This window comes from Geotrypetes seraphini, chromosome 1 (assembly GCF_902459505.1).
Source record: "Geotrypetes seraphini chromosome 1, aGeoSer1.1, whole genome shotgun sequence".
Classification (NCBI taxonomy): domain Eukaryota; kingdom Metazoa; phylum Chordata; class Amphibia; order Gymnophiona; family Dermophiidae; genus Geotrypetes; species Geotrypetes seraphini.
Window position 1 is genome coordinate 198,320,228 of NC_047084.1, and position 14,291 is coordinate 198,334,518.

Consider the following 14,291-nt stretch of genomic DNA (forward strand, 5'->3'; position numbering starts at 1 on the left):
CCTTGGATTGCAAGTAACTTGGTATGCAAATGTTTTGCAAGACAAGCTAAGTAGTTTATTAAATTTTAATTTGATAAACAAGCAATGTCTTGCAATACAAATACATATAGTATACACACGGCACATCCAATGGTTCTTCTTTCTCTGACGCTGCGGGATAGAGAGTTGCGCGGGGACAGAAATCCCACCCATCCCCGCCAGGATCCTCTCCGTCCCCGCCAGGATCCTCTCCGTCCCCGCCAGGATCCTCTCCGTCCCCGCCAGGATCCTCTCCGTCCCCGCCAGGATCCTCTCCGTCCCCGCCAGGATCCTCTCCGTCCCCGCCAGGATCCTCTCTGTCCCCACCCATCCCTGCCAGGATCCTCTCCGTCCCCACCTGTCCCTGTCAGGATCCTCTCCGTCCCCACCCATCCCCGCAAGGAATTACCTCCATCCCCGCCCGTCCCCATAAAAAGCAGCAATTACTTCTGACAGAATCATCAATTCCACAGGTTCTTTTGTGTTTGCGCTGCTGTTTTCCTTGTGGAATCTCTTTGGCGGGACCCTTTTTTTTGTTTTCTGTTCAGGTAATTAACTTATAAACCCCCTCTTTTACTAAGGCTGACGTGTCTATTATATTATATGGACGAACCCTGTTTCCAAAGCCTTCCATCCCTGTGGGAGTCCCGTTTGCTAGAGGGGGGTCCCTGTGGAAGTCTCGTGGGCCTAAGGGGGGTCCCTGTGGGAGTATCGTGGGTTAGGGGGGATTCCCGCGGGATTCTCGCGATCCCCGTTCCCGTGCAGACCTCTACTGCGGGAGTGTAGTGACTGTTCTAAACAAGTGAGGTCTTGCAAAACAAGTACATACAGTATTCTGTATTAAAGTTTTTGGGTTGTGGAACGAATCATCTGAGTTTCCATTATTTCTTATGGGGAAATTTGCTTTGATATATGTGTTTGGATTACAAGCATCGTTTCAGAAAGAATTATGCTCGTAAACCAAGGTTTTACTGTATAATTCAAATGAAATGTTCAGCCCACCTATTGTGCTCAATTAATAAAAAGCACAGGCTTCCAGAGCAACCATCATTACACCTCAAGGAAACTCCAGTCAAGGGGTTGGCTCAGTAACGGTTGTGGGGAAACAAAATGGAAGAATAGTAGATTCACACAAGCGCAGGCAAACCAGTACACGAGGAACTGATTAATCCATCAAGTAGCAACATAGCCACATAAGTTATTAATTTTCAATATTTAATGTTGGAATTAAACTGGTATTGTTGGAAGTGGAACTGTAAGATGCAATAATGGTTCCTCTGGCAGCCTATGCTTTTTATTAATTGAGCACGATAGGTGGGCTGAGCACTTCATTTGAATTATATTATTGTGATTCTAATGAATATAGAAAGCTTGCCAAATCCTGTGAACTGTGGGAAGAGATATTAAATTCACAGGTGAATTCAAAGAGTGAACTCCTTAAGAAGAATTTATACCCTCTTCTATTAAACTGCACTAGCAGTTTTTAGCGCAGAGAGCTGCGCTGAATGGCCTGCGCTACTCCTGATGCTCATGGGAAGTCTATGAGCGTCGGGAGCAGTGCGGGTCCTAATCTGTTCAGGAAACAGCACAGTTTAATAGAAGAGGCTCTTAGTTTAAAAAAAAAATTATGCCAAGACAGATGCCTACATTTCAGGTGTCTTTCACATCTACAGAGAAGCCTAGGCACACTTAAGCACACCCAAGGTGGGGCATGGACATGGTTTAACCCAGAAGTGGCCTTGAGTGTGCTTAAGCATCCCTAGACGCCGCTTGCCATCAGCTGATCACGGCTTGGGAATTATTTATTTATTTAATTTGATTTCTATCCCGTCCTCCTGGGATTTCAGAATGGTTTACAAGCTAACATTCATGTTCTTGTCTCTCTCATTGGCTAATATTCTCTTACTGTATTTCTAATGTTAGAAACAGAATATGGTGTGCTCCTAATTGTTTCTATTTATGATGTAATAAACCCAGCTTTTAAATCTCTTCTTAAGATTACAGTAATAAAAAGTTATCTATTGCTTCTAACTTACAATTTTGTGTTTTTTATTTTTTAGCTTTCTTTCAGCAGCTGATATTATATTCTGAACAATTTAGAGATAAGCCATTGGTCAAACTCTGGATAGGAACTGTACCATTCTTGATATTGTATAATGCAGAGGTTGTAGAGGTGAGTGTGCAAAGCTTATTTTTAGTGGGGCAAGGACAGTGGAAAGAAATGTCCCATTTATCCCACAGCAAATTTTCAGAAACAAGGGATTTAATCTGTCCCATGAGAACAGAAAATAAAGCTGTTTTCACCAGGGCCAGTGTTAGAATGGCAACCAGGGTATTAATAATCTGCCTTCTCATCTCTGTGAAGGCTCCTCCCTCCTTAAATTTAAATCTAACTTAAAAACATTTCTGTTTAAAGATGCCTTTGATTGTTAATTTCCACCTAAGCATTTCCTAGAAGACAGGACTCTAATCCCCCAGCCCACCATCTTTGTGTTTCCCTATTATGGTCGCTCCATCCTATCGAATATTGTATTTCTTCCCCTGCCTCTCCTTGTCATTCTGATGTCCCAAATAATTTTATATTTTAGCCTTTCTAATTATGTACACCGCTTAGACAATATATTAAATCTCTGTCCACTTCCGTTTGTGAAGGAGGCTTGTATATCACACCAACGTAAATATATTCACCATTTCCTCTTTCCAAATTGATGCACAGTGACTCTTCCTTGCCTTGAAGAGGGCTTTAAACTAGAAGTGATGAGGCAGGGTGATCAAAGCCCCCTGATAAGTATAATCCCTCAGATAAGTAAATCATTGAATACCTCTACAAGTCTACACAGACGGGAAAAGAGGGCAATGTCTGGAAAGCAGTATACTAATGCTCGAAGTGTGGGAAACAAGATTCTGGATCTAGAAGCTGTGATGGAAGAAGATGAGCTGGATATAGTGGTGATCATGGAGACGTGGTTAACGGAGAACTATGACTGGGATGTAGTTATACCAGGCTATAATCTGTTCAGGAAAGACAGGATAGAAAGACAAGGAGGGGGGAGTAGCGTTATATGTTAAAGATCATATTAAAGCCACACAATCGCAGGGCAAGGAAGAGGCACTGTGGCATAGGCGTCGTAACGGGGGAGGCCACGAGGGGCCATGGCCTCCTCCAAAATTCCCGATACTTTCCTCCTCTTCAGTTATGTCATATAATAAAATTTTTGCTCAATATTCAAAACAATTTTTAATAGGGCAGGAGAAAGCGATTAACTGGGCAGTGTCAATGAATGTCTCCTTTAACTGCCATGGCATTGTCTGGGCAGAGCCAGGGCAGTACAGGGACAGTTGGGGGTGTTTCCAAAAGCCATGCAGGCATCATCGATATTCAGCGTATGGCTAACTGGGCAAGTAGTGAAAGAAGATGATGGATCACAGAAGATGAAGTGCAGCATGCTTTTAAGATAGCCTAACATGGCCATGTTTTTTTTCCCTTTTGCTGGCTACTTCAGATGCAGTGACTAAAGGCAATTCTGATAGCACACTTCCTCTTAGTTAAGCATCTTTTAATAAGAGCTGTAAAATAGAAACATGGAATATGAGATTACTGTTAGGACTGTGTGGCCCATATTACCTGCCTAGTTTCATTTTCGGTGTAATGCTGGAGATTTTAGTTGATTTCTGGATTTATTTTGCTTCTTGTTAATTGGGATCCCTTGTGTATTTTTTGTAGATAGCCTTTAGAGTGCTCTCCTGTGGCATCATGTGGTCCAACTGATTATTTCTTGGGCTTGAGAGCAGTAGAGGGGATGAACATAGGATTCAAGAACTTTAGTTTTAAAAATCTGTATGTTTATAGCTGAAATATAAATTGAAGTTGTACATTATGGCATTCCCGCTGGGTCCAGAGTGAAGTATTATAGCATTTGGTTTAATATTCTGTGTTGTAATGTCTTCATGATGAGCTCCCTGAACATTTTTAACCTTATAACCTATAAACAATTTTCATTCTTCACAGGATGTTCTGAGCAGTTCCAAATATATAGAAAAGGCATATCCATACAAATTTCTAGAGCCATGGCTTGGCACAGGACTACTAACAAGGTACTTTAATACAAGAATGAAGACTTAGGCCTCCTTTTACGAAACTGCAATAGCAGTTTCTAGCACGAGGAGCCGCGCTGAATGGCCCGTGCTGCTCCCGACGCTCATTGAGTTCCTATGAGCGTCGGGAGCAACGGCCATTCAGCGCGGCTCCCTGCGCTAGAAACTGCTATCGCAGTTTCGTAAAAGAGGGGGTTAATCTCCTGCTGTTTTAAGCTTTTAAGGGCTCCTTGTAAAAGCTGAAACATTATCCTCTATAATAAAACCCTAAGCGCGCATGCGCACTTACAACGGCATGATCCCTGCCTCCATGATTTGTACCTCCGTGGCCGTGTTCGATTTGCAGCGCATGTGGCGGTTTGCAGCGTGTGCGGCGCTTAACGTGGCGGTTTGTCTGCTGCGGTGTGGCGGCGAAAGCAACGGCAAGAGGGTATCCTTCTGCCTGGACGAGGTGGACAGGGTACGGGTGCTTGCAAGGCGTTCGTCTGTCAGAAGAAGTGTTTAGTCGAATGAATGAGTCCTCCCATGCTGTTAAGAATTACAAGGAAGTGAAGGAGCAGGAAAATGCTACTGCTGCACAAGGAAGTGGAGGGGGAGGGGTGGGAGACAGACAGACAGACGGGGCCAGAGATAGACAGACAGAAAGAAAGAAAGACAGACAAAGGGGGCCAGGGAAAGAGACAGACAGACGGGGCCAGAGATAGACAGACAGAAAGAAAGAAAGACAGACAAAGGGGGCCAGGGAAAGAGACAGACAGACACCAGTAGGGAAAAAGATAGATAGAAAGAAAGATAGACAGCGGGAGGGAGAAAGACAGACAGACAGACAGAAAGAAAGAATGACAGACAGCGGCCAAGGAGAGAGACGAAAATAAAGAAAAACAGAGAGAAAGCGGCCAAGGAGAGAGAGAGAGACAGAAAGAAAGACAGAAAGCGGCCAAGGAGAGAGAGAGAGACAGAAAGCGGCCAAGGAGAGAGTCAGACGGAAAAAAAGACAGACAACGGCCAAGGAAAGAGAGACAGAAAGAAAGAAAGGCAGACAGACACATCTATTCTAGCAACCTTTAATGTAACGGGCTTAAAGACTAGTATCATATAAAACTCAACGTTAAAAACTCAAAATGACTCATCTGTTTTATTCTCCTTACAACCTTCATAGCTGTAGAATCCATGTCTAGTTCTCTGATTTCTTCTGTTTCTAATGGTCTTTATCACCTCTAGTTTCTCTAAATTTAGACATTGATTTTCTTTCTACTTGCCCAGTTGAAATGGTACTGAACATGTCTTAAAAAACTAGAATATGTTTGGACACATTAATAGAGCTAGAATATTTACAGTATTATTCTGTTTGACCTCTGGAGAAATTCATCCATATTTAGTTGTTCTGTGCTGAAACAAGGATTTTCCAAAAGTACTTCATTAATACAGCTGTCAATTTTGAGGTTTTTGGATGATTTTTTTTTCCCCAGTGAATATACAAATTGAGATTGGTATAATTTTGTTTTCCTGTCAAAGATTAAAAGATCTCTTGCAAATAAGGCTCTGACAGAATAGTGATGAATATGTAATAGTGGACAAAGTAATAGCAAGTGTTTTCTCTGCATGTTAAACATTGTATAATTTCTTTTTAGATCTGTAGTTCATCAAGTCACTAGGACTCAAGCACTAGTTGATGACACCTGAAGAAGAAGCATTTCATAAACAACAACAAAAAGTTTTCATAAAATATTGAAAATGCAAAAATAATAAATAAAGATACTACATAATAGAAGTCCACATTTCTGACTAGTGCATTCCTCATTTTCTGTTTTATAGCACTGGAGAAAAATGGCGTTCCCAGAGAAAGATGTTAACCCCAACATTCCACTTCAAAATTCTGTCAGAGTTTCTAGATGTCATGAATGAACAGTCCAACGTATTGGTTGCTAAACTAGAACAGCATCTTGATAAAGGCAAATTTAACTGTTTTTTGGATATGACACTTTGTGCCCTTGACATAATCTCTGGTAAGTGAACGTAATTAATCTTTCTTTGACTGGAATAGTGATAGAAGGCGACTGAAACTATGCTTTTAGTTTGTTTCAGCTTAAACCAAATCTGCAGCCAAAATTTGCCACTCAGTTTCAACCAAAACAGAAAATACCCCGCCCCAAATCATAGCAACCTCTGCTTCCTCCTTCATGTCCCCTTTTCACTCCCTCATCCACCTAGATCAAATCCTAGGGCCCTCCCCAGGCCTACCTTAGTCCCTAGTGGTCTAGTGGCTAGTCAGGGCAGAAGTAATCCTCAGTCATTCCTGCCTATGAGGTATCCACCATCAAAATGACTGTCTTGAAAGCCAGTTGTAGCAACCATTTTGAGTTTAGAGCTGGCATGGGCAGGAGTGATTGGAGATTGCTCCTACCCATAATTGTTCCAATTTCAAAATGGCTGCCACAACTTCCAGGAGCAGTTTTGAAAGACTGCCAATGGGGTTCACAGCAGCTATTTTGATGGCAGAGATGGGACAGGCAGGAATAACTGGAGATAGCTCCTGCCCCAATGTCTTCAAGTATTTCCATACCTCGACGACTGGCTCATCAAGGCCCCCTCTCTTCCTGGGGTTATTGCAGCGACCCGACAGACTATTATATTCCTCCAAAGTCTGGGGTTCCAGATAAACTTTCCAAAGTCTCAGTTAACCCCATCTCAATCTCTCCAGTTCATTGGAGCAACTTTGAACACTGTACACCTGAGAGCATACCTTCCCCAACCACGTCAGGATACCCTCATTCGACTTTATCATCAGGTCTCTCGTCTTCCATCCATTTCTGCACGGCAAATGATGGTTCTGCTCAGTCACATGGCGTCTACAGTTCATGTGACTCCTTTTGCCAGACTTCACCTTCGCATTCCTCAGTGGACACTGGCATCACAATGGCAACAAGCCACGGATCCACCATCTCAACTAATTACAATAACTCCTTTATTGCAAAAGTCTCTCCGTTGGTGGAAGCTCTCTTCCAATGTTTCCAGAGATTTGCTGTTCCACAATCTTCCTCATCAGAAGGTTCTCACAACCGATTCGTCCGCCTACGCCTGGGGAGCCCATGTCGATGGTCTCCGTACTCAGGGTCTATGGACTTCAACAGACCGTCAGTGTCATATCAATCTGTTGGAACTCAGAGCGATCTTCTTTGCTCTCAAAACCTTTCAGCATCTCCTCCACGACATGGTGGTTCTCGTTCGGACAGACAACCAAGTGGCCATGTATTATGTCAACAAACAGGGAAGTATGGGATCTCACTCCCTCTGTCAGGAAGCTCTGAAGCTGTGGCATTGGGCAATTCTTCACAATATCTTCCTCAGAGCTGTCTACATTCAGGGTCAACGCAACTGTTTAGCGGACAAATTGAGTTATCTTCTACAGCCTCACGAATAGACACTCAATTCTCCCATGCTTCGTCAAATATTTGTCCACTGGGGGACCCCCCAGATAGATCTTTTTGCGTCCCCCCTCAACTTCAAACTGCCTCAGTTTTGTTCCCGCATTTACACTCCTCAACGTCTCGAGGCGGATGCATTTCTCCTGGACTGGAGGGCTCAGTTTCTTTATGTCTTTCCTCCATTTCCTCTGATTCTGAGCACTCTAGTCAAACTAAAGTCAAAACACGCCACCATGATTCTGATAGCTCTTCGGTGGCCCAGACAACCGTGGTACTCCCTTCTACTTCAACTCAGCACCAGGGAGCCTCTATTTCTGCCAGTTTTTCCTTCTCTGCTCACTCAGAGTCAAGGGTCCTTACTTCATCCCAACCTGCAGTCTTTACACTTGACAGCTTGGTACCTGTCTACATAACAGACTCTTCTCAATTTTCTCAGTCTGTTCAAGATATTTTACTTGCTTCCAGAAAGCCGTCCACTTGTCAATGTTACGGTCAGAAATGGACTAGATTTTTTGCATGGTGTTCCACCCGTCAGCTGCAACCAATGTCTTCCTCCTTAGCATCCGTTCTGGACTATTTGCTTCACTTGTCACAATCTGAACTTCAATCTACATCTATTCGAGTCCATCTTAGTGCTATTGCTGCTTTTCATCAGCCTCTGGAAGGGAAACCTCTCTCTGCACATCCCATGGTTTCCCGCTTTATGAAAGGACTTTTTAATGTTCATCCACCACTTAAACCGCCTCCAGTGGTTTGGGATCTTAATGTTGTTTTGGCTCAACTGATGAAACCTCCATTTGAACCACTTGACAAAGCTCACCTCAAGTATCTCACTTGGAAAGCTGTATTCTTGATTGCCCTCACTTCTGCTCGACGAGTCAGTGAGCTACAAGCGTTGGTTTCGGACCCACCTTTCACAGTTTTTCACCATGACAAGGTGGTCCTCCGTACTCATCCCAAATTCTTACCTAAAGTGGTTTCAGAATTTCACATCAATCAATCTATTGTTCTGCCAGTTTTTTTCCCTAAGCCTCATTCTCATCAGGGAGAAGTGGCACTTCATACTTTGGACTGCAAACGTGCCTTGGCTTTCTACCTTCAACGCACTCAACTTCACAGAACATCTCCTCAACTTTTCATCTCTTTTGATCCGAATAAGTTGGGACGCCCTATCTTGAAGTGTACCATCTCCAACTGGATGGCTGCTTGCATCTCTTTCTGCTATGCTCAGGCTGGTCTTCCTCTGCAGGGTCGAGTGACGGGCCACAAAGTTCGAGCTATGGCGGCGTCTGTAGCTTTCCTCAGATCAACTCCTATTGAGGAAATCTGCAAGGCTGCCACTTGGTCCTCGGTTCATACTTTCACCTCTCATTACTGTCTGGATAATTTATCCAGGAGGGATGGCCATTTTGGCCAATCTGTTTTGCAAAATCTTTTTTCTTAAATTGCCAACTTTCCCTCCATCCCTTTTTGCTTAGCTTGGAGGTCACCCATGTGTGAGAATATGCTGCCTGCTTGTCCTGGGATAAAGCACAGTTACTTACCGTAACAGTTGTTATCCAGGGACAGGAGGCAGATATTCTCACAACCCACCCACCTCCCCTGTTTGGCTTCTTGGCTAGGTATCTGAACTGAGGATCTTCACAGGAGATGCGCCCCCTAGTTCGGGCGGGAAGGCACGCGCGCATGTGCGGTGCAGCACTCGAAAGTTCAAGATCTTTAAGCAAGTTTGCTTTCGAGGCTGTCCACTGCGGGGCTCCATCGGTGACGTCACCCATGTGTGAGAATATCTGCCTGCTGTCCTGGATAACAACTGTTACGGTAATTAACTGTGCTTTACCCACCCATGAGCAAACCTGGCTATGCTCATAAGTTATTTTTATTTTTTATGCAGTAGTTATCCTAACCTGAGCAGCAAAGCAATCCAAGGTTTTGTTAATGTTTGGATCTTATCTTTGTGAACTTGGATTTTCAGCTCTGACAGAAATTAAGGGCTCCTTTTACTAAGCTGCGCTAATGGTTTTAGCGCACGTGCTAGACACTAACGCCAGCATTGAGCTGGCGTTAGTTCTTGGTGCGTAGCGCGGGATTAGCGTGCACGGCAATGCAGCATGCACTAAAAACGCTAGCACACTTTAGTAAAAGGAGCCCTAAATTGGGGGTGAAAAAGAGAACCAACTGCAGATGGTGGATCTTGAAATGAGTGTTTGCTTATTGACTATTCAGCCGCTTTATGAGTTAATTTGCACTCAAAAACAAGCATATCCATCACATTGATTAGCAGTTCTATCTACTTTAGTTTCACAATTACCCATACATAGCATAACTCAAATTTAATTTTTTGTTGGTTTTGCAATTTTAAAGTTTCAAATATAATGTGCCTTGAAAAACATTTGCTCCATTTAGGGCTCCTTTTACAAAAACGTGCTAGGGCCTTAAAGCGCAGAATAGCGCACGCGCTAGCCGCTACCGCCTCATTTTGAGCAGGCGGTAGATTTTCGGCTAGCACGCACTATAGAGCGCGCTAATTCAGTGCGTGCTCTAAAACGCTTAGTGCACCTTCGTAAAAGGAGCCCTTAGTGTGCCAGAGCTAAAAAAGTGACACACACTGCTCTAAATAGTGAGCCATTGAAGTACTGCAGAATGACATCTAGAAAATGGATTTAAGAACATAAAAATTGCTGCTGCTGGGTCAGACCAGTGGTCCATCGTGCCCAGCAGTCCGCTCACGTGGCGGCCCTCCGGTCAAAGACCAACGCCCTAACAGACTAGCCCTACCTGCTAATGTTCCAGTTCAGCAAGAACTTGTATAACTTTGTCTTGAATCCCTGTAGGGTGTGCTCCCCCATGACAGACTCCGGAAGAACTTTCTAGTTTTCCACCACTCTCTGGGTGAAGAAGAACTTCCTTATGTTCATACGGAATCTATCCCTGTTCAGTTTTAGAGAGTGCCCTCTCGTTCTCCCTACTTTGGAGAGGGTGAACAATCCGTCCTTATCTACCAAGTTTATTCCCTTCAGTACCTTGAATGTTTCAATCATGTCCCCTCTCAATCTCCTCTATTCGAGGGAGAAGAGGCCCAGTTTCTCTAATCTCTCACTGTATGGCAACTCCTCCAGCCCCTTAACCATCTTAGTTGCTCTTCTCTGGACCCTTTCAAGTAGCACTGTGTCCCAACTTCTGTTGGAGTGAAAGATCATCTTTGCATCATATGAAAAATGGGGACCACCTGCCATTCCTTTTACCTTTTGAGAATTTAAAAAACAAGTTCAATTTAATTCCAATAGATGCTGTTTGGTGTGATCCAATTAAATAGTAAAGCCCTCCACTTATTCACCTATTAGATAGGTTTGCTGCATTATCTTGCCAGGGGTGGGGGCAGGGGAAGAGCAAACAAATACCAATTTACTTAAGAGGGGGGTATGAGAGTTGTCTTTTCTTTACACATCTAAAAGCAAACAATTAAGTTGGAGAAAAGCATACTTTTACCTATGCAAAGAGCACAAGAGCATTCTTTAAATTGAAAAAAGAAAACAGCACATGCAGATCTTCAAATCTAGGTGCTTGCAGGCTGATATTCAAACTGAGTTATTATATGTTTGGGGGGGCGGTAAAACTGAGTTCCCGCTAAGCTGCGCTGGGGTGCGCTGGCGCACAAAATATTACCTCGCAGCGCACACAGTGTAGAGCACAGTTCTTCAACCGCCGGTCCGCAAACAAAATCTTGCCGGTCCGCGAAGGATTCGGTCCCCGCCGCAACGAAAGGCCGGCGTCAGCTGACTTGCAACTTCCTGTTGCAGTCGCTGTGCCGCGACTCCTGCCTTCGCCGGGACTCCTGCCTTCCACCGCGTTTGCCTCCTGCCTTGTCTCCGCACCTCCAGACCAACAGCGGCAGCTGTGTATGCTTTTAACTTCGGCACAGAGCTGCCCCTAATCAATAGTTTAGCGCGGTTTCATAAGGCAGCCTCGGGGCCTTTGCTAGGCCGGCCCACATCGCATCATCGAAGCGGGCCGGCTATCAAAGGCCCCGAGGCTGCCTCATGAAACCGCGCTAAACTATTGATTAGGGGCAGCTCTGTGCCGAAGTTAAAAGCATACACAGCTGCCGCTGCTGGTCTGAACTCTTGGGCCGCTGAAGGAGGGCAAAAAGCAGCTGTCCTGGAGGTTTCCCTTCTTCTCGCCTTTACAGGTTCCTTTTTTCCACCTTTTTTTTTTTCCTTCAAACGGCAACGGGCCCCAGCATCGACATCAATCAAGTAAGTTCCACTGTCAATCAAGCGGTTCTGCTCGGCCAAAGCTTCCCCTGTGACATGAGCCACCCTCAGGGGAAAGAAAGTGACCCACAAAGGTGAGGGGAAGGGGGGCAGATGATGGAAGTTGGGGGGGGGGAGAGAGAGAGAGAAGGGGCAGATGATGGAATGGAGGAGATGAGAGAGAGAGAGAAGGGGACAGATGATGGAAGTGAGAAGAAGGGAGAGAGAGCAGAAGGCAGATGGATGTCAGTTGAGAAGGGAGAGCAGATGCTGAATGGAAGTGGGGAAAGAACACATACTGGATGGAAGGAGGAGATAAATAAAGGGGGAAGAAAATAGTAAGATAATGGAGGGGTGAGGGAAAGGGGTGACAAGCTGTGTGTAGACACAGTGAAAAGAGGGAAACGGGACTAAATAGTAAGAAAGAATTTAATTTAGATGGAGGCAGAAAATAGAGAAGGAAGACCAGAGAAGAAAAGGGAAGAGAGAGCAGAGAATGATCAGATCTGAGTGGAGGAAATGAGAAGAGAGATATGCTAAAAACCACAGGGGGGAGGGAAGGATAGAGATGCCAGACCATGAGGGGAACAGAAGGAAGATGATGGATGCTAGACCAAATTGGGGGGTGGGGGGGGGCAGGAGGAGAGATGGCAGGGAAAGACAGACAGTGAATGGAAGGGGCAGATGCTGGACTGAAGAGACAGAGAAGGTTATCATGCTGCTGTACCGGGCCATGGTACGCCCTCACCTGGAGTACTGCGTCCAGCACTGGTACTTTAAGAAGGACACGGTACTACTCGAAAGGATCCAGAGAAGAGCAACTAAAATGGTTAAGGGGCTGGAGGAGTTGCCGTACAGCGAAAGATTAGAGAAACTGGGCCTCTTCTCCCTTGAGCAGAGGAGATTGAGAGGGGACATGATAGAAACATTCAAGGTACTGAAGGGAATAGACTTAGTAGCTAAGGCAGGGAGAACGAGAGGGCACTCTCTAAAGTTGAAAGGGGATAGATTCCATACAAACGTAAGGAAGTTCTGTGGTAGAAAGCAACATATTTATTTGGCTCATAACTTGCTGGCGCCCGATATTTTTAGCTCACAGTGAAAAAAGTTTGCTCACAACACCCGCCCGCTTAGAGGGAACACTGGCGGTAAGCATATTACTCTATTGCTTTTCAAGTTATTTGATTTTGTTATGCTGTCGTCTTTGTTTTTTAGCATTCATTTTATTTTTTCTATTATACGAGGGTGTGCTGAAAAGTTCTCAGCCTAACAAAGAACGGATGATGCAGAGCTATGAAACTTACAAGTTATTCCACATATTCACTCCTAAGTTCAACACATTTAGCACATCATGTCTGAAGTTTCTGTAACTTTTCTGTAAAATACTCATGTCTGGTCACTGAAATATGCTCCACTGCTGCAATTGCCTTCAAATCACTCAAAAATTATCACTCTTTCAAACTTTTTTAAGGTTTGGAAACAGAAAATAGGCAGATAGAGCAAGATCTGGTGAGTAGGGTGAATGGTCTATGCACTGAAACCACAATTGTGTGAAAACATCCATCGTTTTGCCAGCCTTGTGAGCAGATGCATTGTCTCGCAAAGAGAGAACTCCTTTCCGCAGCTTCCCTCTCCTTATTTTTCTTGCAGTGCCTCCTTTAATCGCAACAGCAAGTTACAGTAGTATTCTGCATTAACTGTTTGGCCCCTTGAAAGATGGTTGGGTCATTGCAACACCTTCCTGATCCCAAAACACTGTGGCCACTGATTTTAAAGACTCAACATGAACATGTTTCAGTTCTATGGCCTGCATCAGGAGACTGTTATGATGTTATGCTAAAAAGTACAGTTGATAAGCTTTTTGTTTTCATTTAGAGGAGAGCAATTTAGTGTTCAATAGATTGCTACATGCGTTGGACACATTTTTTTTACAATCCTTTTGTTTTTCAAGATAATCCTTCAGTAAGGTACCATTCTTGTACAATCCCTCTGGAGGCTGAACTCGTGGGTTCTTGCATCCTCTTTAGTCTCGGCTGCAGGGCTAATAAAACTTGATCCCTCTCCTCTAGGCTATCTGCCTGGTAGCTCACTTTGTTCCTGCAGCCTCACTGCATGAGTGAAATCAGTTTCTTCTGCTCGTGATTTGTTTTCAATTCCTAGTCTTTATTTGATTTGTTTTGCAGGTTTGCCCAAGTGCTGCGGATCAACTCTGTGGGAGTGATCCTTTGGCAGGAGATCGCAGACATTTTAAATTTTGTCTGCTTCTGGAGGGTGCTCTGTAAGCTTAAACTGCAGGATGCCCTCTGGACAGCCTGCAGATTGGATCGGGTCTCTGGGATCAGGAGCCCTCTTTCCCCTGGTTCGTCCACAAAGGGGTAGAGCGCAGGCTGCTGCGGTTCCATGGAGGTACGCCAGGATCGGAACCGGACTGCGTGTCTTCCCTTATTTCCTTGAGGGGTCCTGGTGGTTGTGATCTGTGGTGACAGGGAAGGTAAGGTGG

The 14,291-nt window shown here is 44.4% G+C and overlaps 1 protein-coding gene across 4 annotated transcripts in view; it reads left to right on the top strand.

Moving 5' to 3' along the window:
- LOC117360138 (cytochrome P450 4V2) overlaps positions 1-14,291 on the top strand; it is a 129,016-nt gene that overhangs the window by 8,928 nt on the left and 105,797 nt on the right. For 3 of the 4 annotated variants that reach the window (XM_033943880.1, XM_033943862.1, XM_033943872.1), the window contains exons 2-4: positions 2,079-2,191; positions 4,028-4,113; positions 5,929-6,119. In XM_033943880.1, coding sequence (XP_033799771.1) covers positions 2,079-2,191; positions 4,028-4,113; positions 5,929-6,119 — 390 coding nt within the window. The remainder of the gene's footprint in view (positions 1-2,078; positions 2,192-4,027; positions 4,114-5,928; positions 6,120-14,291) is intronic. The other variant, XM_033943889.1, reaches the window with a different exon arrangement.